Below are 27,618 nucleotides of genomic sequence, written 5' to 3' on the forward strand. Positions count from 1 at the left end.
AAACTGTGGGCAGGATTAAGGGAAACCAACAAGATATAATGTAACACCCTAGAGCTGACAGGCTATCAGTCGTGGGAGGCCTTTACCATACTCAGATTAAAGGGAAGGGGTGTGAGGAGCAGAAGCAGTTACCAGACCCTGCAGAAGAGAGGCACTTGCAGTACCTTGAGTAGAGGATTGCATGTGATACCAGGTAGAGGAGGCTGGCAGAGTAGGGATCCAGGATAATAAATATCTCCTCCCTCCCCCAACTCCTGCTGAAGCTTTCTGTTGACTAAACACAGCTATAAGCCAGGACCAAGGGAGTCTGGTTGAGGCAGACTACAGGTGGGCCTCTTCAGGCACAGTGCTGGGGAAAGAAAGGCAGAGTGGACTTTATGGAACAAATAGAGACAATCCAGCTCACAATGCCATTCTTTCTGGTTTCGCACTCCATGCTATTTCTACAGTAACGTCTTTCCTACTACCACTCATCTTTACTACTCACTTTTCTGGACATTTTGCTTAAGGAAATTGTTTTCTAGTGTTTTAGTTTACTGTTTTCTGCAGAATAGGGAAAATGTTGTTTAGATTGTAGATAATTGATTTCAACTATATAATTTATAGGAATCAAAGAGAAGTATTTGAGGACCTGGTTAAAAGCCAAAGACATAGAACACTATAGTGGGCAGCATAATCCAACCTCTCTTGCTTTCTTGATCTAAAGATGCAGAGATAGGGAACTACAGAAGCTAGGAGACAGCAACAGAGGTTAGAAATTAAAGTTAACTCTTCTAGTTGAGACAGGTGTTCACACCTCAGATTTGGAAGTGCACTCAGGGCGGTTATACTTTTCACATAGTCTTTTAAGGCATGTTATTAAATAGAATGTCTTTCTAATTTAAGTTTACATTTTACCAAGCATATTACATTTGAATTGAATTATACATATTTAGTATGAATAATTTCTATCTTTTTCAGAAATAGTTGTTGCTGAAAGTGTGGTTGTTATAAAGAAATTACTGCAAATGCAACCTGTTCAACATGGTGAAATTATTAAACATATGGCCAAACTCTTGGACAGTATCACTGTGAGTATCAGTTAAGAGAAGTTTGCTGAATTTTGTTCAGTAAGTTGTAGTTTTGTTAAAGTGAATGGTCAGCCTACAGGTAATGGTTAGGAGAGCTGAACTGTCCGGATTCCAATTCTGAGATTCTCAGATTTCTTGCTGTCATAGGAGGGAATTACAAATCTGAATAGGGGGAAGGATAGAATGAGCCTCGTGGTATTAGACTGGAATTGGAGATAGCAGTGTGGGTTTTATGTATCAATAGCTAGATGTTGGATGAGTGTATATGCATGTTCATGTGTCATACATGAAGTGAATATAGAAACATCTCTTTCCCAGAGCTGTCCTTTGAGAGGAGTTAGAAACAATACCAGTGAGCATACTTTGTGCACAAATTTGGTTTTTTTAAATTGAGATACAATTTTATGCTATAAAATTTACTCTTTTGAAGTGTATCATTGGTTTTTGATCACTTCCAAGTTTTGCAACCATCACCAGTATGTAATTGCAGGACATTTTCATCACCCCTTAAAAAAAATTCCATAGCTGAGACTGCCCAGTCTCCCTTCACTCTATCCCCTGGCCACTACTAATCTACTTTTTTATCTTTATGGATTTGCCTTTTCTGGACTATATGTAGCCTTTTGTTTCTGGCATCTTTCACTTAGCATGTTTTCAAGATTCATGTATGTTTTTGAATATAGTACTTCATTCCTTTATATGCTAGATCTTAGTTTTTAAATACAAATCTTGAAGGGTGGAGCAAGATCGCCAAATAGAGGGCTGCACTGATTGTCGCCCCTGCAGGAACACAAAATTTTAGCAACTAATTGCACACAAAAAAGCACCATCATAACCAAAAATCAGGTGGGCAATCACAGTATCTGGTTTTAACTTCATATTGCTGAAAGAGGCACTGAAGAGGGTAGGAAAGACAGTCTTGAATTGCCAGTGCCTCTGCTCTCCCATCCCCTGGCAGCAGCAGTGTGGCATGGAGAATCTCTGCACTTGGTGGGGGGAGCGCACAATGATTGGGAAGAGAACAAAGGAAGAGAACAAGAGTCTCTCCCTGGTAATCTAGAGAGTTCTCCCAGATTTATCCAAGCCCACCAAGGCAGTACCTCTACCAGTCTGCAAGAACCACAACATTATTGGGCTTGAGGCCCAAGTCCCTTTGAATAACCTGGAAAGCCTTCCCAAGTAAGATAAGCACAAATAAGCCCAGACTATAAAGACTACAATAAATACCTAACTTCAATGCCTGGAAACTGATGAACATCTGTAAGCATCAAGACCATCCAGGAAAATATCACCTCACCAAACAAACTACATAAGGCATCAGGGGCCAATACTAGAGAAACAGAGAGATATGTGACCCTTCAGACAGATAATTCAAAATAGCTATCTTGAGAAAACTCAAAGAAATTCAAGATAACACAGAGAAGGAATGTAGAATTCTATCTGATAAATTTAACAGAGATTGAAATAGTTAAAAAGAATCAAGCAGAAATTCTAGAATTGAAAAATGCAGTTGATAAACTGAAGATTGCATCCGAGTCTCTTAGTGGCAGAATTGATCCAGAAGAGGAATTAGTGAGCTTGAAGACAGGCTCTTTGAAAATACACAGTCAGAGGAGACAAAAGAAAAAAGAAAAGAATGAAGCACACCTATAAGATCTAGAAAATAGTCTCAAAAGGGCAAGTCTAAGAGAAATTGGCCTTACAGAGGAAGTAGAGAAAGGGGTAGGGATGGAAAGTTTATTCAGAGGAATAATATCAGAGAACTTCCCAAACCTAGAGAAAGATGTCAGCATTGAAGTACAAGAAGGTTATAGAACATCAAGCCAAGTTAACCCAACCAAGCGTACCTTGAGACATTTAATAATCAGACTCCCAAAGGTCAAGGATAAAGAAAGGATCCTAAAAGCAGTAAGAGAAAAGAAACAACATGTGATTGAACTCTAATACATGTGGCAGCAGACTTTTCAGTGGAAACTTTACAGGCCAGGGGAGAGTGGCATGACACAAAGTGACGAAGGAGAACGACTTTTACCCTAGAATAGTATATCCAGTGAAAATATCCTTCAAATATGAAGGAAAAATAAAGACTTTCCCAGACAAACAAAAGCTGAGGGATTTCATTAACAACAGACCTAGACCTGTCCTACAAGAAATGCTAAAGGTAGCTCTTCAATCTGAAAGAAAAGGATGATAGTAAGCAAGAAGAAATCATTCAAGAAGAAATTTTAAGAAGGCACAAAATTCACTGGTAATAGTATGTACACAGAAAAGCAGAATATTTTAACACTAGAATTGTGTGTAAAGTACTCATGTCTTGAGTAGAAAGACTAAAACATGAACTGATTAAACATAATTATAACAACTTTTCAAGACATGGACAGTGCAATAAGCCATAAGTAGAAATAACAAAAAGTGAAAAAGCAGGGTAGAATTTTTATTAGTTTTCTTTTTGCTTGATGATATATGCAATCAGTGTTGTCATCAGTTTAAAATAATGGATTATATTAATAAGACAGTATCTGCAAGCTTCATTGTAACCTCTAATCTAAAAACGTAAAATGGATACGCAAAAAATAAAAACAAGAAATTAAATCATACCACCAGAGAAAACCACCTTCATTAAAAGGAAAACAGGAAGAAAGGATGGAAGGAAGAGAACACAAAACAACCAGAAAACAAGCAACAAAATGGCAGGAGTAAGTTCTTACTTATCAATAATAACATTGAATATAAATGGACTAAACTCTCCAATCAAAAGACATAGAGTAACTGCATGGATAAACAAGACCTACTGATCTGATGCCTACAAGAAACACACTTCACCTATAAAAATAGACGTAGACTGAAAAAAAAGGATGGAAAAAGACATTCCATGTTGTTAGAAACTGAAAAAGAACAGGCGTTGCTATACTTATATCAGAAAAAATGTCTGTCTCTTCCTACACTTACAAAAGACAAAAAGTGTAGGATGAGACAAAGAAGGTCATTATTTAATGCTAAAGAGTCATTTCAGCAAGAGGATGTAACGACTTTAAATATATATGTACCCAACACTGGAGCACCCAGATATATAAAGCAAATGTTATGAGAGCTAAAGACAAAGGTAGACCTCAATACCATAATAGCTGGAGATTTCAACACTCCACTTTCAGCATTGGACAGATCTTCCAGACAGAAAACCAACAGAGAAGCATTGGACTTAATTTGTACTGTACATCAAATGGATCTAACAGATACATACAGAAAATTTCATCCAAGAGCTGCAGAATACACATTCTTTTTATCAGCACATGGATCATTCTTAAGGATAGAGCATATGTTAGGTCACAAAACAAGTCTTAAAACATTAAAAAAAAAAAAAAAATCAAGCATCTTCTCTGACCAGAGTGGAATAAAACTAGAAATCTAAAACAAGGGGAATTTTCAAACAATATAAACATATGGAAATTAAACAATATGCTCCTGAATGACCAGTGGGTCAAGGAAGAAATTAAAAAGGACATTAAAAAATTTCTTGAAACATATAATGATGGAAACACAACATACTAAACCCTATGGGATACAACAGAAACAGTACGCAAAGAGAGGTTTATAGCTATAAGAGCCTACATCAAAAAAGAAGAGAAACTTCAAATAAATAATAACTTAATGATGTATCTTTTTAAAAATTTTTTATTATACTTTAGGTTCTAAGGTACATGTGCACAACATGCATGTTTGTTACATATGTGTACATGTGCCATGTTGGTGTGCTGTACCCATTAACTCGTCATTTACATTAGGTATGTCTCCTAATGCTATCCCAACCCCCTCCTCCCACCACACGACAGGCCTTGGTGTGTGATGTTCCCCATCCTGTGTCCAAGTGTTCTCATTGTTCAGTTCCCACCTATGAGTGAGAACATGTGGTGTTTGGTTTTCTGTTCTTGTGATAGTTTGTTGAGAATGATGGTTTCCAGCTGCATCCATGTCCCTACAAAGGACATGAACTCATCCTTTTCTATGGCTGCATAGTATTCCATGGTGTATATGTGCTGCATTTTCTTAGTCCAGTCTGTCAGTGATGGACATTTGGGTTGGTTCCAAGTCTTTGCTATTGTGAATAGTGCTGCAATAAACATACATGTGCATGTGTCTTTATAGCAGCATGATTTATAATCCTTTGGGTATATACCCAGTAATGGGATGGCTGGGTCAAATGGTATTTCTAATTCTAGAGCCTTGAGGAATCGCCACACTGTCTTCCACAATGGTTGAACTAGTTTACAGTCCCACCAACAGTGTAAAAGTGTTTCTTTTTCTCCACATCCTCTCTAGCACCTGTTTTTTCCTGACTTTTTAATGATCACCATTCTAACTGCTGTGAGATGATATCTCATTGTGGTTTTGATTTGCATTTCTCTGATGACCAATGATGATGAGCATTTTTTTCATGTGTCTGTTGGCTACATAAATGTCTTCTTTTGAGAAGTGGCTGTTCATATCCTTTGCCCACTTTTTGATGGGGTTGTTTTTTTCTTGCAAATTTGTTTGAGTTCTTTTTAGTTTCTGGACATTAGCCCTTTGTCAGATGAGTAGTTTGCAAAAATGTTCTCCTATCCTGTAGGAGAGGAGGTTTCTTGTGCCATGCAGAAGCTCTTTAGTTTAATTAGATCCCATTTGTCAATTTTGACTTTTGTTGCCATTGCTTTTGGTGTTTCAGACATGAAGTCCTTGCCCATGCCAGTGTTCTGAATGGTATTGCCTAGGTTTTCTTCTAGGGTTTTTATGATTTTAGTTCTAACATTTAAGTCTCTAATCCATCTTGAATTAATTTTCATATAAAGTGTAAGGAAGGGATCCAGTTGCAGCTTTCTACATATGGCTAGCCAGGTTTCCCAGCACCATTTATTAAATAGGGAATCCTTTCCCATTTCTTGTTTTTGTCAGGTTTGTCAAAGATCAGATGGTTGTAGATGTGTGGTATTATTTCTGAGGGCTGTGTTCTGTTCCATTGGTCTATATTTCTGTTTTGGTACCAGTACCATGCTGTTTTGGTTACTGTAGCCTTGTAGTATAGTTTGAAGTCAGGTGGAGTGATGCCTCCAGCTTTGTTCTTTTTGCTTAGGATTCTCTTGGCAATGCAGACTCTTTTTTGGTTCCGTATGAACTTTAAAGTAGTTTTTTCCAATTCTGTGAAGAAAGTCATTGGTAGCTTAATGGGGATGGCACTGAATCTATAAATTACCTTGGGCAGTATGGCCATTTTCATGATATTGATTCTTCCTATCCATGAGCATGGAATGTTCTTCCATTTGTTTGTGTCCTCTTTTATTTCCTTGAGCACTGGTTTGTAATTCTCCTTGAAGAGGTCCTTCACATCCCTTGTAAGTTGGACTCCTAGGTATTTTATTCTCTTTGAAGCAATTGTGAATGGGAGTTCATTCATGATTTGGCTCTCTGTTTGTCTGTTATTGGTGTATAAAAGTGCTTATGATCTTTGCACATTGATTTTGTATCCTGAGACTGAAGTTGCTTATCAGCTTAAGGAGATTTGGGGCTGAGACGATGGGGTTTTCTAAATATACAATCATGTCATCTGCAAACAGGGATAATTTGAATTCTTCTTTTCCTAATTGAATACCCTTCATTTCTTTCTTTTGCCTGATTGCCCTGGTCAGAACTTCCAACACTGTGTTGAATAGGAGTGGTGAGAGAGGGCATCCCTGTCTTGTGCCAGTTTTCAAAGGGAATGCTTCCAGTTTTTGCCCATATGATGTTGGCTGTGGGTTTGTCATAAATAGCTCTTATTATTTTGAGATACATTCCATCAATACCTAGTTTATTGAGAGTTTTTAGCATGAAGGGCTGTTGAATTTTGTCGAAGGACTTTTCTGCATCTATTGAGATAATCATGTGGGTTTTGTCTTTGGTTCTGTTTATATGCTGGATTACGTTTATTGATTTGTGTATGTTGAGCCAGCCTTGCATCCCAGAGATAAAGCCCACTTGATCATGGTGGATAAGCTTTTTGATGTGCTGCTGGATTTGGTTTGCCAGTATTTTATTGAGGATTTCTGCATCAATGTTCATCAGGGATATTGGTCTAAAATTCTCTTTTTTTTGTTGTGTCTCTGCCAGGCTTTGATGTTAGGATGATATTGACCTCATAAAATGAGTTAGGGAGGGTTCTCTCTTTTTCTATTGATGGGAATAGTTTCAGAAGGAATGGTACCAGCTCCTCCTTGTACCTTTGGTAGAATTCGGCTGTGAATCCATCTGGTCCTGGCCTTTTTTTGGTTGGTAGGCTATTAATTATTGCCTCAATTTCAGAGCCTGTTATTGGTCTATTCAAGGATTCAACTTCTTCCTGGTGTAGTCTTGGGAGAGTGTATGTGTCCTGGAATTTGTCCATTTCTTCTAGGTTTTCTAGTTTATTTGCGTAGAGGTGTTTATAGTATTCTCTGATGGTAGTTTGTATTTCTGTGGGGTTGGTGGTAATATCCCCTTTATCATTTTTATTGCCTGTATTTGATTCTTTTTTCTTCTTTATTAATCTTGCTGGCAGTCTATTAATTTTGTTGATCTTTTCAAAAAAAAGCAGCTCCTGGATTCATTGATTTTTTTGAAGGGTTTTTTTGTGTCTCTGTCTCCTTCAGTTCTGCTCTAATCTTAGTTATTTCTTGCCTTCTGCTAGCTTTTGAATGTGATGGCTGTTGCTTCTCTAGTTCTTTTAATTGTGAGGTTAGGGTGTCACTTTTAGAATCTTTGTGCTTTCTCCTGAGGGCATTTAGTGCTATAAATTTCCTTCTACACACTGCTTTAAATGTGTCCCAGAGATTCTGGTATGTTGTATCTTTGTTCTCATGGGTTTCAAAGAACATCTTTGTTTCTGCCTTCATTTCATTATGTACCCAGTAGTCATTCAGGAGGAGGTTGTTCAGTTTCCATGTAGTTGAGTGGTTTTGAGTGAGTTTCTTTTTTTTTTTTTTTTGGAGACAGAGTCTTGCTCTGTCGCCCAGGCTGGAGTGCAGTGGCCGGATCTCAGCTCACTACAAGCTCCGCCTCCCAGGTTTACGCCATTCTCCTGCCTCAGCTTCCCGAATAGCTGGGACTACAGGTGCCCGCCACCTCGCCCAGCTAGTTTTTTGTATTTTTTTTAGTAGAGACGGAGTTTCACCGTGTTATCCAGGATGGTCTCGATCTCCTGACCTCGTGATCCGCCTGTCTCGGCCTCCCAAAGTGCTGGGATTACAGGTTGAGTGAGTTTCTTAATCCTGAGTTCTAGTTTGATTGTACTGTGGTCTGAGAGACAGTTTGTTACAATTTCTGTTCTTTTACATTTGCTGAGGAGTTCTTTACTTCCAACTATGTGGTCCATTTTGAATAAGTGCCATATGGTGCTGAGAAGAATGTATATTCTATTGATTTGGGGTGGAGAGTTCTGTAGATGTCTATTAGGTCTGCTTGGTGCAGAGCTGAGTTCAATTCCTGGATATCCTTGTTAACTTTCTGTCTTGTTGTCTAATGTTGACAGTGGGGTGTTAAAGTCTCCCATTATTATTGTATGAGAGTCTGAGTCTCTTTGTAAGTCTCTAAGGACTTGCTTTATGAATCTGGGTGCTCCTGTATTGGGTGCATATATATTTAGGATAGTTAGCTCTTCTTGTTGAATTGATCCCTTTACCATTATGTAATGGCCTTCTTTGTCTCTTTTGGTCTTTGGTGGTTTGAAGTCTGTTTTCTCAGAGACTAGGATTGCAACCCCTGCCTTTTTTTGTTTTTCATTTGCTTGGTAGATCTTCCATCCCTTTATTTTGAGTCTATATGTGTCTGTGCATGTGAGATGGGTCTCCTGAATACAGCAGACTGATGGGTCTTGAATCTTTATCCAATTTGCCAGTCTGTTTCTTTTAATTGGAGCATTTAGCCCATTTACATTTAAGGTTAAGATTGTTATGTGTGAACTTGATCCTGTCATTATGATGTTAGCTGGTTATTTTGCTCATTAGTTGATGCAGTCTCTTCCTGGCATCAATGGTCTTTACATTTTGACATGTTTTTGCAGTGGCTGGTACCGGTTGTTCCTTTCCATGTTTAGTGCTTCCTTCAGGAGCTCTTGTAGGGCAGTCCTGGTGGTGACAGAATCTCTCAGCATTTGCTTGTCTGTAAAGCATTTTATTTCTCCTTCACTTATGAAACTTAGTTTGGCTGGATATGAAATTCTGGGTTGAAAATTCTTTTCTTTAAGAATGTTGAATATTGGCCCCCACTCTCTTCTGGCTTATAGAGTTTCTGCCGAGAGATCTGCTATTAGTCTAATGGGCTTACCTTTGTGGGTATCCCGACCTTTCTCTCTGGCTGCCCTTAACATTTTTTCCTTCATTTCAGCCTTGGTGAATCTGACAATTGTGTGTCTTTGAGTTGCTCTTCTTGAGGAATATCTTTGTGGCGTTCTCTCTCTGCTTGGTGGGCTGCACCCACTCTCCTGCACTCACTATCCTGCACCAACTGTCCAACATGCCCCAGTGAGATGAACCCGATACCTCAGTTGGACATGTAGAAATCACCCGTCTTCTGTGTCGCTCACGCTGGGAGCCGTAGCCTGGATCTGTTCCTATTTGGCCATCTTGGGACTGCCTCTCTTAATGATGTACCTTAACTAGAAATCCTAGAGCAAACCAAACCCAAAATTAGTAGAAGAAATAATAAAAATCAGAGCGGAAATAAAATCAGAGATGAAAAAGGAGATATTATATCTGATACTGTAGAAATTCAAAGGATCAACAGTGGATACTATAAGCAACTGTATGCCAGTAAGTTGGATAATCTAGAGGAAATGGAAAACTTCCTAGACACATACAACCTCCAAAGATTGACCTATGAAGAAATCCAGTATCTGAACAGACCAAAAACCAGTAACAAGATTGAAACCATAATAAAAGTTCTTCCAGTGAAGAAAAGCTCGGGATCCAATGGCTTCATTGCTGAATTCTACCATTTAAAGAAGAACTAATAATAAAGTCTACTTAAACTATTCCAAAAAATAGAAGACGAAGGAATACTTCCAAATTCATTCTACAAGGTCATTGTTACCCTGATACCTAAACCAGACAAGGACATATTGAAAGAAGAAAGAAAGAGAGAGAGAGAGAGAAAGAGGGAGGGAAGGAGGGAGAGAGGAAGGGAGGCAGGCAGGCCAGCGAAAGTACAGGCCAACATCTGTTGAATATCAATGCAGAAGTCCTCAACAAAATACTAGCAAACTGAATTCAACAAAACATTTAAAAGATCATTCGTCATGACCAAGTGAGATTTATGCCAGGGTTACCAGGATGGTTCAACGTTCATAAGTCAATTAGTGTGATTTATCATATCAACAGAATGAAGGACAAAAAAAAATGATCATTTCAGTTGATGCTGAAATAGCATTTGATAAAATTAAACATCCTTTCCTGATAAAAAACCTCAACAAACTGGGGATAGAAGGAACATACCTCAATATAGTAAAAGCCGTATGTGACAGACCCACAGTTAGTAATGGGGAAAACCTTAGCCTTTCATCCAAGCTCTGGAACACAACAGGGATATCCACTGTTATTCAACACAGTACTGGAAGTCCTACCTCGAGCATTCAGACAAGAGAAAGATACAAAGGCATCCAAATGGAAAGGAAGAAGTCAAATTATCCTTGTTTGTAGATGATATTATCTTACATTTGGAGGTATTTTGGGGTATAAGAGCATGCCTACAACTTACCTTTATTGGTTAAGAAAACAAAATGTGACCGGACATGGTGGCTCACGCCTGTAATCCTTACACTTTGGGAGGCCGAGGCAAGTGGATCACCTGAGGTCAGGAGTTTGAGACCAGCCTGGCCAACATGGTGAAACCTCGTTTCTACTAAAAATACAAAAATAAGCTGGGCGTGGTGGTGTGTGCCTGTAATCCCAGCTGCTCAGGAGGCTGAGGCAGGAGAATTGCTGGAACCTGGGAGGTGGAGGCTACAGTGAACTGAGATTGCGCCACTGCACTCCAGTCTGGGCGACAGAGCAAGACTCTTGTCTCAAATAAATAAATAAATAAATAAATAATAAAATAAAAATATTTGTTTACCTAGAGAGCTAGCTAACACAAATGGAGTAAAATGTTAACATTTGGGGAGTCTAGGTGCAGGGTATGCAGAATTTTTTTTACTCTTCTTGTAAGTCTGAAATTATGTTAAAAAAAATAATAAATATGAGTTCCAACTCCCTCACTTACCAGCTCTGTCCTCATGTTAAAGTCTTTATGCCTCACTTTCCTCATGTGTCAAATGATGATCATAAAGGGACCTACAATATAGTGTTATTATAGGTATTAGCTTAGTTAATACAGTAATGCCCTTAGAACGCTGACTGGCACACAGTAGTGCTGCATTAAGTGTTTGTCATTCTATCTTACTTCATGCTCTTCTTCCCTTTAAAACCAAAGTTTTTGAAAGAACTATCTACAACAAGTTTTATTCATTTACGTCAAACTCCCTGCCCATCACAGTTGGATTTTGGTTCTCCAGCACTTCATTCACTATGCCTTTTCCAAGGTTGCTATCTCCTTCTTTCTAAATCCAATAGATACTTTTCTGTCCATATCTTCCTTGATCTTTTCTTAGCATTGTACTACACTAACTACTTTGTTCTTTTTGAAATAGTCTCTCCTCATGGCTTCTGTGATTTTTCTCTTCTGGTTTTTCTTCAAACTCTTCAGCTGTTTCTTCAGCATTGTGTTTGCCTTTTACTATGCCTTTTCCTTGAGTGCTGGTTAATGTTTTGCCAACTGATGTCTATAATAAATGCAATTGTAGTTTAGAGATGAGTATATTATTTCCTTCTTTGAAGGTGGGTTAATCTGTATTCTCAGTCTCTTCAGAGGGATCATTTTTGTGTAGCCAAACGTAATGGATCACAAGATTTAGAGCCTACCAGTCAAGACCAATTTTAAATATCTCTGGTTGCAAAATTGTTTTTCCCTTGGAGTGTTAGTAAATCTTGCAGGGCAGTTACACATTAATCTTAAAGCTGAAAAATAAAAAAAAAATAATAATAAGGCTTACAGGAGTCATTTAGCATCTGAGCCCTCACTCCATCTCTCAGCAGAGAGTTACTTTGTATTCACATCTGTTCTTATTGTTGATTCTAGTGAACAAAGCCAAGACTTCTCATAGAGATTGTTTATGAGAGATGTAAGGGTTAAGATAGTAATTTGAAAACCAGATGACTTGGATTCACAGTCTGTACCTTTTACTAGCTTCATGAACTTAAGCAAGTTACTTCTCTATGCTCCAGTTTTCTCATCTGTACAATGGGGATCATAGTACTGACAACCTTAGAGCTCTGTTGGGTGGAAAGAATGAGTCAATGCATGTGAAACACTTAGAACAGTGCTCAGTGTAAGCTGTTATTAAGGCAATATTCACTGTTTTTGAAGAAGACAGACTATAGTAAGGTTTTAATTTTGTAAGCTTTCTTATTGCCTCTTTTATATTTTACTTATTTAAAATAACTTCTGTAGAGCATATCATTTGCCAGGCACTATTCTAATTACCTTAAAAAGACAAATTATTAATTTTTTAATAGCAACACTTCAAGGAAAGTTCTCTTAATATTCCTATTTTATATTTGAGAAAACTGAGGCACAAAGAAGTTGTGTAACTTGCCCAAGGTCACAGAGCAGCAGGTCTGCTTTCTTAACCAGTGCATTATGCTGTATCTCATTTCCATTTATAATCTGTTTAAAAATTTCACTTTATTTTTATTTGACAAATATTTAATTGTATTAGTCTATAGGGTCACCTGTTCCTTTTCTGTATTCAGTTCACATACCTACTCAGTGACCTAGCCAAGGTTTTTTTTATTATTTCCTTTTGCTTCCCTCAAATCATTGACAACTTGGGAATTAGAGTGACATGATCAATGTCTACCCCAGTGTAGAACAGATGTTTGACATTACTTTGATGGGAAATGAGAGGATAAGCTTTTTGTCTCAAAGCCACTGAAATGGACATCTAGCATTCCTATCCACCAAGCATCAAAATTCAGTCATGTCTCTAGTCGTTGTAACAACTATAAATACCCCTGCTCATATTTAGTTATTTCCTACAGAAGTGATACAGCCCCCAGGAAGAAACACTTGTCTAACCAATAACTAATGAACCATATGTCAACTTACTTTCTCTCTCTCTCATTCTCTCTCTTTCCTGGTTTTTTTTTTGTTGTTGTTTTTTGTTGTTGTTGTTGTTGTTGTTTTAATTGAGTCTTGCTCTGTCACCCAGGCTGAAGTGCAGTGGCACAATCTCAGCTCACTGAAACCTCCGCCTCCCAGGTTCAAGTGATTCTCCTGCCTCAGCCTCCTGAGTAGTTGAGACTACAGGCATGAACCACCATGCCTGAATAATGTTTGTGTTTTTAGTAGAGATGGGTTTCACCTTATTGGCCACGCTGGTCGCAAACTCCTGACCTCAGGTGATCTCACCTCAGCCTCCCAAAGTGCTGGGATTACAGCATAAGCCACGGCACCTGGCCGATGCATCAACTTTCTCAACAGTTGCTGGACTATAAACCAGATAAGTACGGTCTTACAGCTCTATATAGCAGAGCTTATTTTTTTCAGCTTTTGTTTTTCTCAGAAGATAACCATTAATAGATATAAAAATATGGTGAGAATTCAGTATTCACAAAGGAAAATAAAGGAACAAATAGCAGTTTTACGAAGCCAGAGAAAAAATAAGAAGAAAGAAAACATATGTAAAATAAATAATAAATATTAAAAAATAAGATAAAGATGGAAGAAATAAAATCAAATATTTCTCATCTTGAATATGAATGGACTGAATTTTCTCATCAAAAGACAGACTTACCAATTGGAATAAAAAAACTAGCTACAGGCCATTTATAATTAAAGCACCTTAATTGATAAAAGTTGAAAATAAGAAGGTAAGGAAAGAGATATTAAGCAAATATGAACAAGAAGGTGAGATTCACAGTTAATTAAAAGCATTTAACAAGATAAAAAGGAACATTATAAAATGAAAAAAGGGTTATTTGTAAAGAAAGTAATAAGCACAAATCTATTTGCACAAAATATATGGCAACCAAGTAAATATGTAAAGGAAAAATCTATTCAAAATGTGAGGAGAAATTGATAAAATAGTTACAATGTGTGACTGTAATGTATTGCTCTCACATTAGATATTCCTAGTAGACAAATATAAGTAAGAAAATTAAGTAATCAAAAACTTATTTAGTAAATATAGCTAAAACCTTATATCTCTTGAACAGATAATAGCCACTTTTAGGAGTATATCCGTTAAATATTTTCAAAAAATCAAGAATGTATTTAGGCATAAAGAAAACTTAAAGATTTTGCATTCTTTGACCTTAAGCAATGAAATTAGACTTAAATAATTTAAAAGGGTACCAGACCAGTTGCAAAGTAAGAAATGTACTTTCAGATTAAAGAACGTGTTTAAAGAGGAAATGCAAACTCTTTTCTAAAACCCAGGAAATAAAATGCTTTATTTCAAAATGTGTGGGACATGGCTAAAGTTATAAAGATCACCGTTTGTAAAGTATAGGGATAAAAAAATAAAAGAACAACAAATCAAAACATAAGAAGAGGGATCAACGTTGATTTTGTAAAATAGAATACAAAAAATATGTATAAGTTGAAAAGTACATGTTAAATCTGGTCTTTTGGAAAGAAAATAAAACAGAAAATTCCCTTCTAATTATTATGAAGCAGAGAGAGGTAGCAACAGTAGACAAATCTGGAATATGATAATAAAAGAAATTAAAATAATTAAAGCTGCATGGAATTCTGTAGCACACATTTGAACTTTAGGAGAATGAAAAGCTGTTAATTAATTGTTACTGCTCATCTAACGTATCTGACGAAACTGAAGGCTTGAAGTGGGACAAGCAAGGAAGAATCAAAACAATTTGTTGTGCAGAACCCTCAAAATGGTCAACTACAAGTTACCCCAGGAGAAGGTGGTGAAGGATGTAGCAGACATAACCTCAAAGTCAGGAGAGAAGAGTGATTGTATCCCCAGAATCTCTCTGTTCCACTCAGGATAGCTATTTATACAAGAACAATGGCCATGTGGAAATAAAAGCAGCGTTTTATTAATCTGACCAAGTACCTGATAACTCCTAAACGTAGGCAAGTGATTCTAAAATGTGAGCCTTAAAATAAGAGCCTTAAATGAGACCTCTATCCTCCTGAATCTCTGCCTATTTCAGCCTCAAACCCAGAAATGTCATTCTAAAACACTGCAATTTTAGGAAAAGCCAATCTGTCCAATGTCTAAGGACAAGGGGTCAATAATGAGCATGTTTTCCCTCAGTGCCTGAGCCACTTTATTAGGGCAGAATCCTGGGTCCATCTTTCCTCTGGAAGGAGAGAGAACAGAAGTGATAGCAAGACCTCTTCCCACCTGGCCACATTACCTATCCTTAAAAGAAGAGGTGAAAGAAGTGAGAAAATGTCCCACTACACATGGGTGTGGGAACAGGCAAGAAAATGGCCTGGATCTGCCCTGAAAATCTGGCTCTTGGGGAAATGGCAGGAGGCACTAAGGGAGCCATTGCACAATGTGGCAGACAAACAGAGGATGAAGGAATAATCCTTCATCTGATTAATAAGTAAATGTGACCCCAATGAGGTGAAGTTATTTGCCTCCTTGATATACACCATCAGTGTGGGATCAGATCTGGTCTCAATAGCTTGCTGGCCAGTATTCTTCCTAGTTTACCACACTCATTTTGTCGCTGCCCAGTGATCCAGTGTGAATTTTGGATTCAGATTTGGAGTTCTGATCCTAGTTCCACCACTAACCAGCTGTGGGATGTGGGCAAGTTTCTTAACCCCTTTGTTACCCTAGTTTCCTCATGTATCTAGTGCAGATCATGGTAGAGCATACTTCATAGGGTTTTGGTGATGAATGACTGAGAAAATATGTAAAGCTCTCAAAAACAGTGCATGGCACATGGTAAGAGCTCAATAGATATTAGCTATATAATTTGTTTTAAAAAGAGAACACAGATTTTATCATATTCAGGACTTTGTTTTCATTGGTTATTTAGTTATTGAAAATATAAAAACTAAAGTTTGAATGTATTTTACATTTTGAATTCGGTCAAATCAAATAGATTTATGTCTGTAATACAGTCAACTTATATGTTCTGATTGTGAGTATTCTGTCCTTTGGAGTTTCCTTCGTTTATGATAAATACTGGTTTTGGAGTGCTTCTAGAATAAAATGCATACTCTCAACTGGGTGTGGTGGCTCATGCGTTTAATCCCAGCACTTTGGGAGGCTGAGGCGAGAGGTTTGCTTGAGCCCGGGAGTTTAAGGTTGCAGTGAGCCATGATTGCACCACCACACTCCAGCCTGGATGACAGAGCAAGACCCTGTCTCAAAAAACAACAACAACGACAACCACAAAACAACCAATGCTACCTGTGGATTGCTCTAACAGGATTTCACATAATGTTTAATGGGACAGATGAGATTTCATGTCTTCTGTAAAAACTACGGAGTAATATTGAAATAGCACTTTGTATCTTCCTTGCCCAGATGCCTCACAGGATGCCTGCCATTTCACAAGTTACCCATCCTTTCTCTGACACCCCATTGTAATTCAGGCTTAGGCTTTAATGCACATTGAGTCCAGATACAGAGTATTAGATCTGATTTGCTGTTGGTATGCAGTTTGCTTAGATGTCTACTGATTTTGCCTTTGACAAATTTAAATAAATGAAATTGATGTTTTTGTAGGGTTTACTTTAGACTGTTGCACTGTGCAGTGGGCTGGTGTTGAAACACAATAGCTTTTAAATTGAACTGCTTATAGAGTGATCTGTAAAATCTTTCTAGATGTCTTTCTATAACTGCTGTGGTGGGCTAGGAATCATTATTTGTTTTTGCAGGCAAATTAATGGGTTGCGGTGGCCGTGGAAACTGCCTTCTAGTACAAGGTTTGAAAAGTGCATTTAATCACTTTCTCAGGGTATTTAGAATAAAGAATCAGGCAAAGTCATTTACAATCCAGTTTGTCTTTGAGAATATTGAAAAGCAGAGCTTCATAATGAAAGTATTATATGTATGACTGTGTGTGTGTCTGTGCCTGTGTCTGTGTCTGTGTGTGTATTATTAGTTTGGTTTTATTTCAATGTTCCTATTTATTTTATGGTTAAAAAGACCATGGGGAACCAAAAGTGACTAATTTACTTTTCTTTTTTTTGAGACAGAGTCTCACTCCATCATGCAGGCTGGAGTGCAGTGGCACGATCTTAGCTTACTGCAACCTCTGCCTCCTGAGTTCAAGCGATTCTCATACCTCAGCCTCCCAAGTAGCTGGAATTACAGGTGCATGCCAGGTTAATTTTGTATCTTTAGTAGAGACAGGGTGTCACCATGTTGGCCAGGCTGGTCTCGAACTCCTGACCTCAAGTGATCCACCCGCCTCAGCCTCCCAAAGTGCCAGGATTATAGGCGTGATCCACTGTGCCCGGCCTCTAAAAAGTGACTAATTTTCTTTCTTGCCTTTTTTTCTGTTGCTTCAAATCTTTGAAAGTAGTGGCTGTGAATTCATAGTATCAATGGTGTATAAATGAGAGTCCTGTTGCTTAATGGGAAGAGAAAAGGAAAGCTGGAATCCAAAAATCTTAGTATTCTGATCCCATCCACCTGCTCAAAAATGTTCTTTGTCAGTTTCCTAAGCTTTGTAATAAAATGCCATCACCAAAAGTTTGGTATAAGTATATTTATATTGATATTGTTTCTTGTGGTGAAGTTTTCTAAGTTTTAAAATTTTTTAGTTGGGGTTTTTATTAGTTTAGTTCTAGAAAATTACAAATCTTATTCTCACCACCACCTTGAGATTTTTATTGTGAGCATTATGATTTATTGTTTTTTAATTTTTTCAAAGAGTTGTATTTTAAATATATGTATTATGAGGGTTTACAGTATTCTAATATTTTTATTTTAATTTTAGTATATTCATGAATATAAACAATCTCTTTAAACATTACTTGTTTTGGGGATTGTCTTTTTAATTGCAAAAGACCGTTACCAGAAGAAAAATTACTTAAAATGGGGTAATAGATTATGATATGTCATAGAATTCTGATTTTTATACTAGCAATGTATAATAAAATATTTAAGAAAAATAAATCTAGCATAACTGAAATCTGAAGTTGCACATATATTCTTATTTAGAACTACCTTTCATTATGGCGGGCAACTTGAATTGCTCTATACTGGAAAATTTAATGTACCACTCAATTACTATTCTTTAGCCCAATTTAAAATAATAGATTGGGAGTAAAGTCTTAATGCAGTGTAACCTTTGGAACATCAGAAATAACCTCTTTTCTTTCCAGAAATCAGTATACAGTAAGGGCATCAGTTTTATCACACTGTATGAATAGATTTGTAATAGCACTTAGACCTTTTTTTAATTGCATAAGTATATGGATTTCTTCTGTCTCACCCAACTTAGGCTAAATAATAATTTAAAGATGTGCTGTTATTTTAAAATATATACCTTTTTATTTAAAAGCTTTTTTGATCATCTCATTCTGATTCTAGCGAAGGACTCAATATTGTAACTTAATATTTTTATGTAATTTCATAATGTGGGTGTTTTGAAAAATTTTGCAATGGTAAATATTGTGATAAAATTTTGGCTATGGAAAGGTCCTTATTCTCACTTTTTTCTTTGACAATCATACTGTGTATAACCATGGAACTACAGAAAATATTAGGACTTTGCAAAATTGTAAAAGGACTTTATGAAAAGAACGTTGTCTTTCCTCTTGATGCCATCTTTTAATGATAGCTGTCAGCCTTTTCACTTATTATAAAAAACAAATTTTCTGTGTGAGGTGAAAATGTTCACTGAAATTAATTTACACACCCTCTCAAATTCCTTTTGGAATAGAGGAGGATACAAATAAGCAAATAGTAATAAAACTAATTTGCATACTCTAAATTGTTGGTCTTAATGGTACTGATGGAAGGTTTCCAATTTGTCACAAAGCAGTGACTTTTAAGAAGATAAATTATATTGAAATGTACTTTATTTAAAAATATAATGCCAAAATGCAATATTGGACAAATTTATCCCTATTTCTTTTGTTGACCAAATAATCGACCAGGATTTATGATTTTATAAGCAGATCTTGATGATCTTATCGGTTTGATATATTTTCAGTGTTGTAGATGCTAATACATAAAGAGCAAAAACAGTTTTGATTTGGAATCATAGTACTTAATTGATCTGTTTCTTTTTCTGTATTATCTATGGGTTCTCAAATGGGCTTTGTGGACCACCTGTCTCAGGAATCATCTGTGGTGCTTTTTAAATTAAAACATAGCTATCCACAGAAATACTATTTTGGAGCTGATCCCAGGAACCTGTCTTTTTAGTAAGAACCCTGGATGATTTTTATGGGCATTGGGGTTTGGGAACTGCTGCTCTAGAGCAGGGGTCAGCAAACCATTTCTATAAATTGCTAGACACTCAATATTTTTGGCTTTGAGGACCTTATGGTCTTCATTGTAACTATTTCTGCCATTGTAGCACAAAAGCAGCAACAGATCATGGAGAAACAAATAGGTATGGGCAGACAGACTTGCTTCCAGAATTTGTTCGTCTTTGATAGAATCTAGATTCTAGACCATTGGTTTTTGCTCTATGAGTATTTTCTAAGATATTCTCTTCAAAATCAATTTTAATGAGATTTCCTATTTGTTTATTTTTTTGATAACTGAAGAAAATTCATAAATACAGGAATAATTCCTAGATATACATTAAATGAATTAATAGTTGTAAAACTTTTTTAATAGTTAAAACCTTTTCTATGTTAATATTAGAGTATGATTAACTTACTTCTAACTATGTAATCTGCTTCTCATATTAGGTTCCTGTTGCTAGAGCAAGTATTCTTTGGCTAATTGGAGAAAACTGTGAACGAGTTCCTAAAATTGCCCCTGATGTTTTGAGGAAGATGGCTAAAAGCTTCACTAGTGAAGATGATCTGGTAAAACTGCAGATATTAAATCTGGGAGCAAAATTGTATTTAACCAACTCCAAACAGGTGAGAGGCAAACGTTAGTCAACCTGTCTAATACGTACTTTCCTCTTCACTCTGATCAAACAGTGGAGGGCTGTACCTTCATTAGTCTGACCATTCAACAATTCGCAGGTGCCTGTTTGTTTCGGGTTCTATGTTAGATGATACTAGTGCAAAGAGATGACATTCTAGTCTAGTAGGAGAGAAAACATTAAAAAATGAAATAGTGTGTGGTAATGCTGTAGCAGAAGTATTGGCATACAATGGAATTCTAGAGGAATTACTGAAAGTCTGAAGTAGATGCGACGTCAGAGAAAATTTTATAAAGGATGAGACTCTTGACTAAGGGCTTGTAAGGAGTGATTTACTGTACAGAAAGAGGAAAGCACAGGGTCAGAGTCAAGAAATAGCTTGGTGTTTCTGGGAAATCTTTTAAAGGTGAGTCCAGAATGGCAGGTGCAATGGTCTGAAAGTTTATATCCCCCAAAGTTCATGTGGTGAAACCTGATCACCCATGTGATGGTATTAGGAGGTAGGGCCTTTGGAAGGTGATTAGGTCATGAGGCTGGAGCCCTTATAAATGAACTTTGTAATCTTATTAAAGAGATCTCTGAGAGCTCGCTTGCTGCTTCTGCCATGTGAGGACACAGCCAGAAGGTGCCATCTGCGAATTAGAAAATGGGTGCTCACTAGACACCCGAACTGTGGGTACCTTGATCTTGAATTTCCCAGCCTCCAGAACTGTGAGAAATAAATTTCTATTATTAATTATATTATTAATGGGCTTCCCAGTTTATGGTATTTTCTAAAGTAGTCCAAATGGACTAAAACATTTTGCAGTTTGAACACATGGAGTGGCTTGTATGCTCGAAGTAGTATGGACCTGGTCCTGCAGAGGAAAGGGAAACCACTTTTAATAGTAGTATAATTTACCAGATTTGCAATTTAGAATATTCGTTTTTTAAGTCCATTGACTTTTTGAGCAGCTGTTAATAAGAGGGATCATTTTTGCTTCCATGTACGAAATAGGGACTTTTCCTATATCTGAATTGCTATTCTCTGTGAGTGGACTTACCTGTTTAGTATAATTGAAAAAAGATTCTTGCTCATTTGCAGCTAGGCTTCTTGGGAAGATTTATGCTCTGTGTCCTATCTATTTTTCTCTAATTTTCGCTTTTTCTCTGACTCTTACTTTTGCTTTGTGATTTTTTTCCTCCACATCCCCTCTCTGTCTTTGTATTTGTCCCCTTCCCCAAAACTCCCTCTGCCTAGATATCTCTCGGACATCCTTCATCCCTTCAGTGCCCCGCCCCTGTACTACAGTCCAGTGTGTTTGTCATTCTCTCCTTTCTCTTTCATCCCTGTTTGTTTCTCTCTTTTTGTATTTGCTGTGTATCTCTCTCTCTGTCTCCCTCTTTGTCTGCCTTTCCTGCTTCCCCATAGACCACACTTATTTTCTAGTAAGCTAATGTTTGCCTTTCAGAATCCTCAGGTCGATTCCTCAGATTCATTTCTATATGGTTTGGGATTATCTTCATCCCTAATCGTGATATGAGTTATATTATTATAGCTTTTGCTGATTCATCTACAAGATTTGTAACCGGATAATTGCAAATAATGGAACATATTTCCATGATTTAGATTTTGTCTTTAAATTTTAAGTCATCTTTAAAAAGAATTAGTTAATCCTTTCCAAGTGTCTGTAGATTCCTTCATACATTGAGATACTTTCTAAAAACTGAGTAAAGAAAGACCTATGTTTGCTGTTGAGTTTCATGTTTCTTGATAAAATAGAGGGATTTTTAGCCTGGAACTCCGTGGTATTCACTAAATTCCTGTGATATGGCAAAGGTTAATATAATACCCAGACTATTGGGATTTTTTTCTGTGTTGTTTGGCCACTCTAAATGTATGTAGCTTATGTATTATTGTTAAAGTAATACCAAAATTGAATGTCAGTCAAGACTTAATCGAACTAAGTAAAGCTTCTTTCTTTGGCCCTTTTCTTTGTAACTGTGAATAACCAATAATTAAATGTAGTACTGTTTATTTAGATATTGTAGAGCGTGTTTCATGTCTTTTTATTCGGTGAATTTGAAGACAACTAGTTTGTACTCAGGTTTTCTTTTTTTTTTTTCCTTGACCTGTTTTATTAATGGCAGTTTTGGAGCTCAGTTTCTGAAGTGTTTTTTTGTTTTTGTTTTTGAGACAGAGTTTCCCTCTGTCACATAGTCTGGAGTTCAGTGGCGTGATCTTGGCTCGCTGCAACCTCGGCCTCCCAGGTTCAAGCATTTCTCATGTCTCAGCCTCCTGAGTAGCTGGGATTATAGGCATGTGTCACCATGCCTGGCTAATTCTGTATTTTTAGTAGAGAGGGTTTCGCCATATGGACCAGGCTGATCTCAAACTCCTGACCTCAAGTGATCTGCCCACCTCAGCTTCCCAAAGTGCTGGGATTACAGACATGATATTTTATATTTTAGAATGATACGTCTAGAAAACTACAATAGGCTTCACCACCCAGGGGTGAAAACACAGTGATTTTTTAAAAATCACAAATTTTTATGTAGCTCATTGTTTTTAAGTGATTAAATATGAAAATAGATTAATAGTGTCTTGAAGAGCTGAACTCTGTTTTTGAATATTTCTCATTTCTCAAGAAGAGGAGATTGAGATAATTAATAACTGAAAATTAGTTGTTTTTTGTTTTGTTTTGAAGACAGTCTCCCTGTCACCCAGGCTGGAATACAGTGGCGTGATCTTGACTCAGTGCAGCGTCTGCCTCCCGGGTTCAAGCAATTCTCCTGCCTCAGCCCCCTGAGTAGCTGGGATTATGGTTGCCTGCCACCACACCTGGCTAATTTTTCTTTTTTTTTTTTCTGTATTTTTAGTAAAGATGGGGTTTCACCATGTTGGCCAGGCTGGTCTCGAACTCCTGACCTCAAGTGATCCTCCTGCCTCGGCGTCCCAAAGTGCTGGAATTACAGTCGTGAGCCACTGCACCCAGCCTGAATATTGGTTTTAAAGAACGGTTTTAAGCACCATCAACTTGACAGAATTTTTAAAAATTGTGTAATCCATTAGATATAAGACAGACTGAAATAATTGTTTTGACTGAAATATTAAAAATTGTTTTCTCTACTTACTTATTTTAGCCATCTTTAAAAGTAAGGTAGGGAGAGTCGGCTACAGTGATGAGGAGCTGGTTTGCCATGAAGTCTTGATATTTATTTGTAGATCTGAATTCCCAGTGGCCTGAATACCTCAGTGAACATTTCTATAATTTTTATTGAATTATTTAGGGTTATAGAGAATGTCTAAATTGATTTTTATAAGACTTAGCATATTGCATTTATTTGTATGTTCGAAGAATAATCAAATAACAAACTTCTTTATCTACCTCAAAATATTTTTGACCTAATATAAAAAATAATTTAAGAATTAGCAGTCTAATTTTTAGAAAAGTTTTCAGTATATCCTAGACTGTCCCTACCATAGAAAACAGCTGTAAACTCCCGAAAAATACAAGAAACAAATGATTTTCTGAAGACACAGAATAGTAAAGAAAAGCAAGAGAATCTGGAGGGGAATTCATACTTAGAAGAAGGAAATGGCACACAGTTATTTTCCCTGTTTTTATGGCTTTTATCCTGAGGACAGTCTGCAGTTGGCACTGTGCACAGTGGCTAGACCTCCAAAAGGAAATGCAAAGTCCTTCTGGCTTGAGGAAGTAGAGAAGAGAGTTCAGGAAAGCTACAGACATTGGAAACTTAAGGAAAAATAGTAGAAAGGAGAGAACCAGTGTGGGGGAATCTCAAAATCTGGGAGTAATTGTACGTAAGTTTTTGGCTAGTGTCTGAACTATACTTGTGCAGGGTGGATTCAGAGAAACACAGCTAGGAATTAAAGAACCAAGCTGAAATTTGAGGTGTACCCAAGAAACAGAGTTTGTACCTTGAACCCCAACCAAGTTAATTACCTGCTAAAACGAATGAAAATCCTGTACTCATTCAAAGAGTTTAACATAATGTCCAGAGTCTCTAAAATACATAGCATTCTTAATGTCCAAATGTATCTTGTATATCCAGAATTACTCAACATAAGAAGAACCAGGATGGGGAGTTATTATTTAATGAGTACAGCGTTTGTATTTGGGAAGATGAAAAATTCTAGAGATGAATGGTGGTAGTGGTTGCATAATATGGTAAATAGACTCTCTGGATTCAAATCATGTTGTGCTACTTACTACATGATTTTGGACAAATCATATAACCTATCCAAGATTTCATTTTCTCATCTGTAAATGAGAATTATTATAATATAGTCAATTTTGCTATATTGCAACATGTATGCTCCTAAAATCATTGTGCTATACAAAATCACACAATAAAAACCATAGGGATTATTAGAAAAATGGAGTTAGAGTCGCAACACTCAAAAACTATATTGATGACATATTTTTTAGAAAGGAACCAAAAAAAAAAAAAAAGGAATACAATTTTACGTGTGTTAAATGGTTAACAAATAAATACTACAATGATACTGCTCTTTATATTTAAAAAGACTTGAGGTTTGCTTATGGAAGAAAGATTATACTTGCTAAGTGGTAGAAAGAGGGTTAATCTGAAATTGGATGGAAAGTTGTACCTCCTAAAGAGCATGAATATGGCACATAACACATGTAGATGTTAACCTCTGAAGTACTTGTTTGAAGTATGTATGTTTTGTGTATTCCTACACGTCTCTGTTTAGCTGGGTGCATTTTTATGGCTTCACCTAGTGATTCTTGCAGAAGAAATCACCACAAAATTCATGTTATGCCCAAATTGTTCCCTAATATGCCAACTGAGTTGGAACAAATGCACATTTTCAAAACAAGCATTAGAGCAGAACTGACTGTACCTACCTCACAAAGTTATTATGAGGATAACATGAAACAGTTCATGTAAAATGTTTAGATTTCCTTGCACATAATAGTGCCTAGTTCATTTTAGTTATCCTTCTTTTGTAACCCTCGCAAGTAACTGCTGTATTCTTCTTAGGGAATATGATGATTTACAGTAAAGAAACTAGTCTAGTTACTGAGAAAAACTGTATTCCTATTAGGATAAAACCACTGATTTCAGTTTATCCTACTGAGATTTTCTCAGTAAGGTGCTGAAATCCCCCCGTCCCTCTTTTTTTTTTTTTTTTTTTTTAGTTTGTGAAGAAAAAAATGGTTAGAAATAAATGTAAATAAATATAAAGAGTAGAAAACACTCAGAAATTAAAACACTCACTTTTATGTGGGGAAATTATGTGAGTAATTTCACTTTTATGTGGGGAAAAAGTTGAAGGACTGAAACCAGTTGAAGTTGCTGAAATCTAGAGCTGTTAAGGCAGTATAAAGATTTAGCGTGACTTCATTGAAATAGTCTACCGAAGTTTGAGGAAGAAAGGTAGGATTTAATTAAACTGATTAATAACAATTTAAAAGTTAATGAATAAAAGGTGCTTTTGTTTTTAAACTCTAATAGTGTGTCATCTTTGAAATGCAGTGATAAGTGCCATAAGTTAATGTTTTTCTTAGCTCATTTTTATTTTTCGTTAGGAAATATTGCAAACCTATGGAAAAGTACCTAATAGCATAAATACATATGTGTATATCTACCACTGGGATTAAGTTGGTATTCACATTTGCCTTGATTGATTGATTGATTGTAAGATGTATAGAACTAGAACCTCAAGCTTCTGTTCATACCTTCCTTTCTTCCCCGTTGGTAACCACTGCCACCTTGTTGGTATGTTTCATTCAATCATCCATGTTTTACATTTTTTTTATATGAATATGTATCCATAAGCAATGTATAATTGTTTTTGTGGGTTTTCAAATTTTACGTAAGTAGATATTCTACTTTATGTATACATTTGCAACTTTTTTTGCTTAATATCATGTTTTTGAAATATGGATATTATGTAGATATAATTTAATTACTATCTCAGTCTGTCAGACAATTAAGTTTCTACTTTTCTGCTATTAAAAAAGAAAGTACTTCCTTGAATTCTTTTTTATTCTTAGTGAGAGATTTTGTAAATCACACTAATGTTTTAGGAATTCCTCCTAAAGTTAAAAGCAGATTCTCTTTTGCCCTGTGATTCAGGTCTTTAGAGAAATCTCCTTCCCCCAAAGCCTCTTTAATGTGATTTAGCAAAAGGAGACTTGGACACACTGCAGTGACATCTCTACCCTTTCTTTGATATGTTTTCTTGGAATTGAAAAACTCAAGTAAATATAACATAGAAAGGAAGACCTTACAGAAAACTTTTCAAGTTGACAAAAAAGTAGATACTGTTAAATTCAGAAATTCCATCCCAATTCACATAAAGAATCCTGTTTAGTCATGAAATTAAGAAACTTATTAGGGCCGGGCCTGTAATCCCAGCACTTTGGGAGGCCGAGATGGGCAGATCATCTGAGGTCAGGAGTTTGAGACCAGCCTGACCAACATGGTGAAACCCCATCTCTACTAAAAATACAAAAAAATTAGCCAAAGCATGGTGGCACATGCTTGTAATCCTAGCTACTTGGGAGGCTGAGGCAGGAGAATTACTTGAACCCGGTAGGCAGAGGTTGCGGTGAGCCCAGATTGCAGCATGACACTTCAGCCTGGGCAACCAGAGCTAACTCCGTCTCAAAAAAAGAGAAAAAAAAGAAAGAAACTTGGTTAGATGGAACAACGGTACTGCTTTAGGTTTGCCTCTGGTATAAGTTAAGAATTCCATGTAGAGTTTACTTCATTTACCAAACACATTTGTTGGTATCATGCCATTAAAAAATAACAACAGTTTAGAACCAATATAAATCTTTACTATGCCAAATGCAGACGTCTGTGTCCTTTTTATATAATAGTACAGATATTATTAGAACTATAGTATTAACAGTAAAATATATATTAGGACTATATTTTAAGAGACCTTTTTAGTTATTTGTATTGACTTACAATCTATTAGAAGAAAGTTATTTTTTGAATAAATATTTACCAGTTTATTGTCAGAGTATTTTGAGAAGTCTTTTAAATAATGAATTTATTTATTTATTTATTTTGTCGCCCAGGCTGGAGTGCAGTGGCGCAATCTCAGCTCAGTGCAAGCTCCGCCTCCCGGGTTCACGCCATTCTCCTGCCTCAGCCTCCTGAGTAGCTGGGACTACAGGCGCCGGGCATGGCCACCTTGCCCAGCTAATTTTTTCTATTTTTAATAGTGATGGGGTTTCACTGTGTAATAATGAATTTCTTAATTTTTAGGTAACAGTCCCTCAAATTCATTTTTTCTGTGTCATATTGACTTAGAGTCAATCTGAAGAAAATGTAATATAATTAGTATCTGGATAGCATTAGCCATTAGTTGGTACCAATAATGGTTCCTTAAATCTAAACAGGAAAATTAGTCTGAAAACAAAATTTAATAAATA

General features: G+C 36.5%; 1 protein-coding gene across 5 annotated transcripts in view; it reads left to right on the top strand.

Annotated features, from left to right (window-relative positions):
* Positions 1-27,618, top strand: part of AP3B1 (adaptor related protein complex 3 subunit beta 1) — a 306,137-nt gene that overhangs the window by 152,233 nt on the left and 126,286 nt on the right. For all 5 annotated transcript variants that reach the window (XM_007976120.2, XM_007976134.3, XM_007976129.3 and 2 more), the window contains 2 exons: positions 961-1,070; positions 20,016-20,192. In XM_007976120.2, the coding sequence (XP_007974311.2) occupies positions 961-1,070; positions 20,016-20,192 (287 nt within the window). The remainder of the gene's footprint in view (positions 1-960; positions 1,071-20,015; positions 20,193-27,618) is intronic.

This window comes from Chlorocebus sabaeus, chromosome 4 (genome assembly GCF_047675955.1).
Source record: "Chlorocebus sabaeus isolate Y175 chromosome 4, mChlSab1.0.hap1, whole genome shotgun sequence".
NCBI classification, from domain to species: Eukaryota; Metazoa; Chordata; class Mammalia; order Primates; family Cercopithecidae; genus Chlorocebus; species Chlorocebus sabaeus.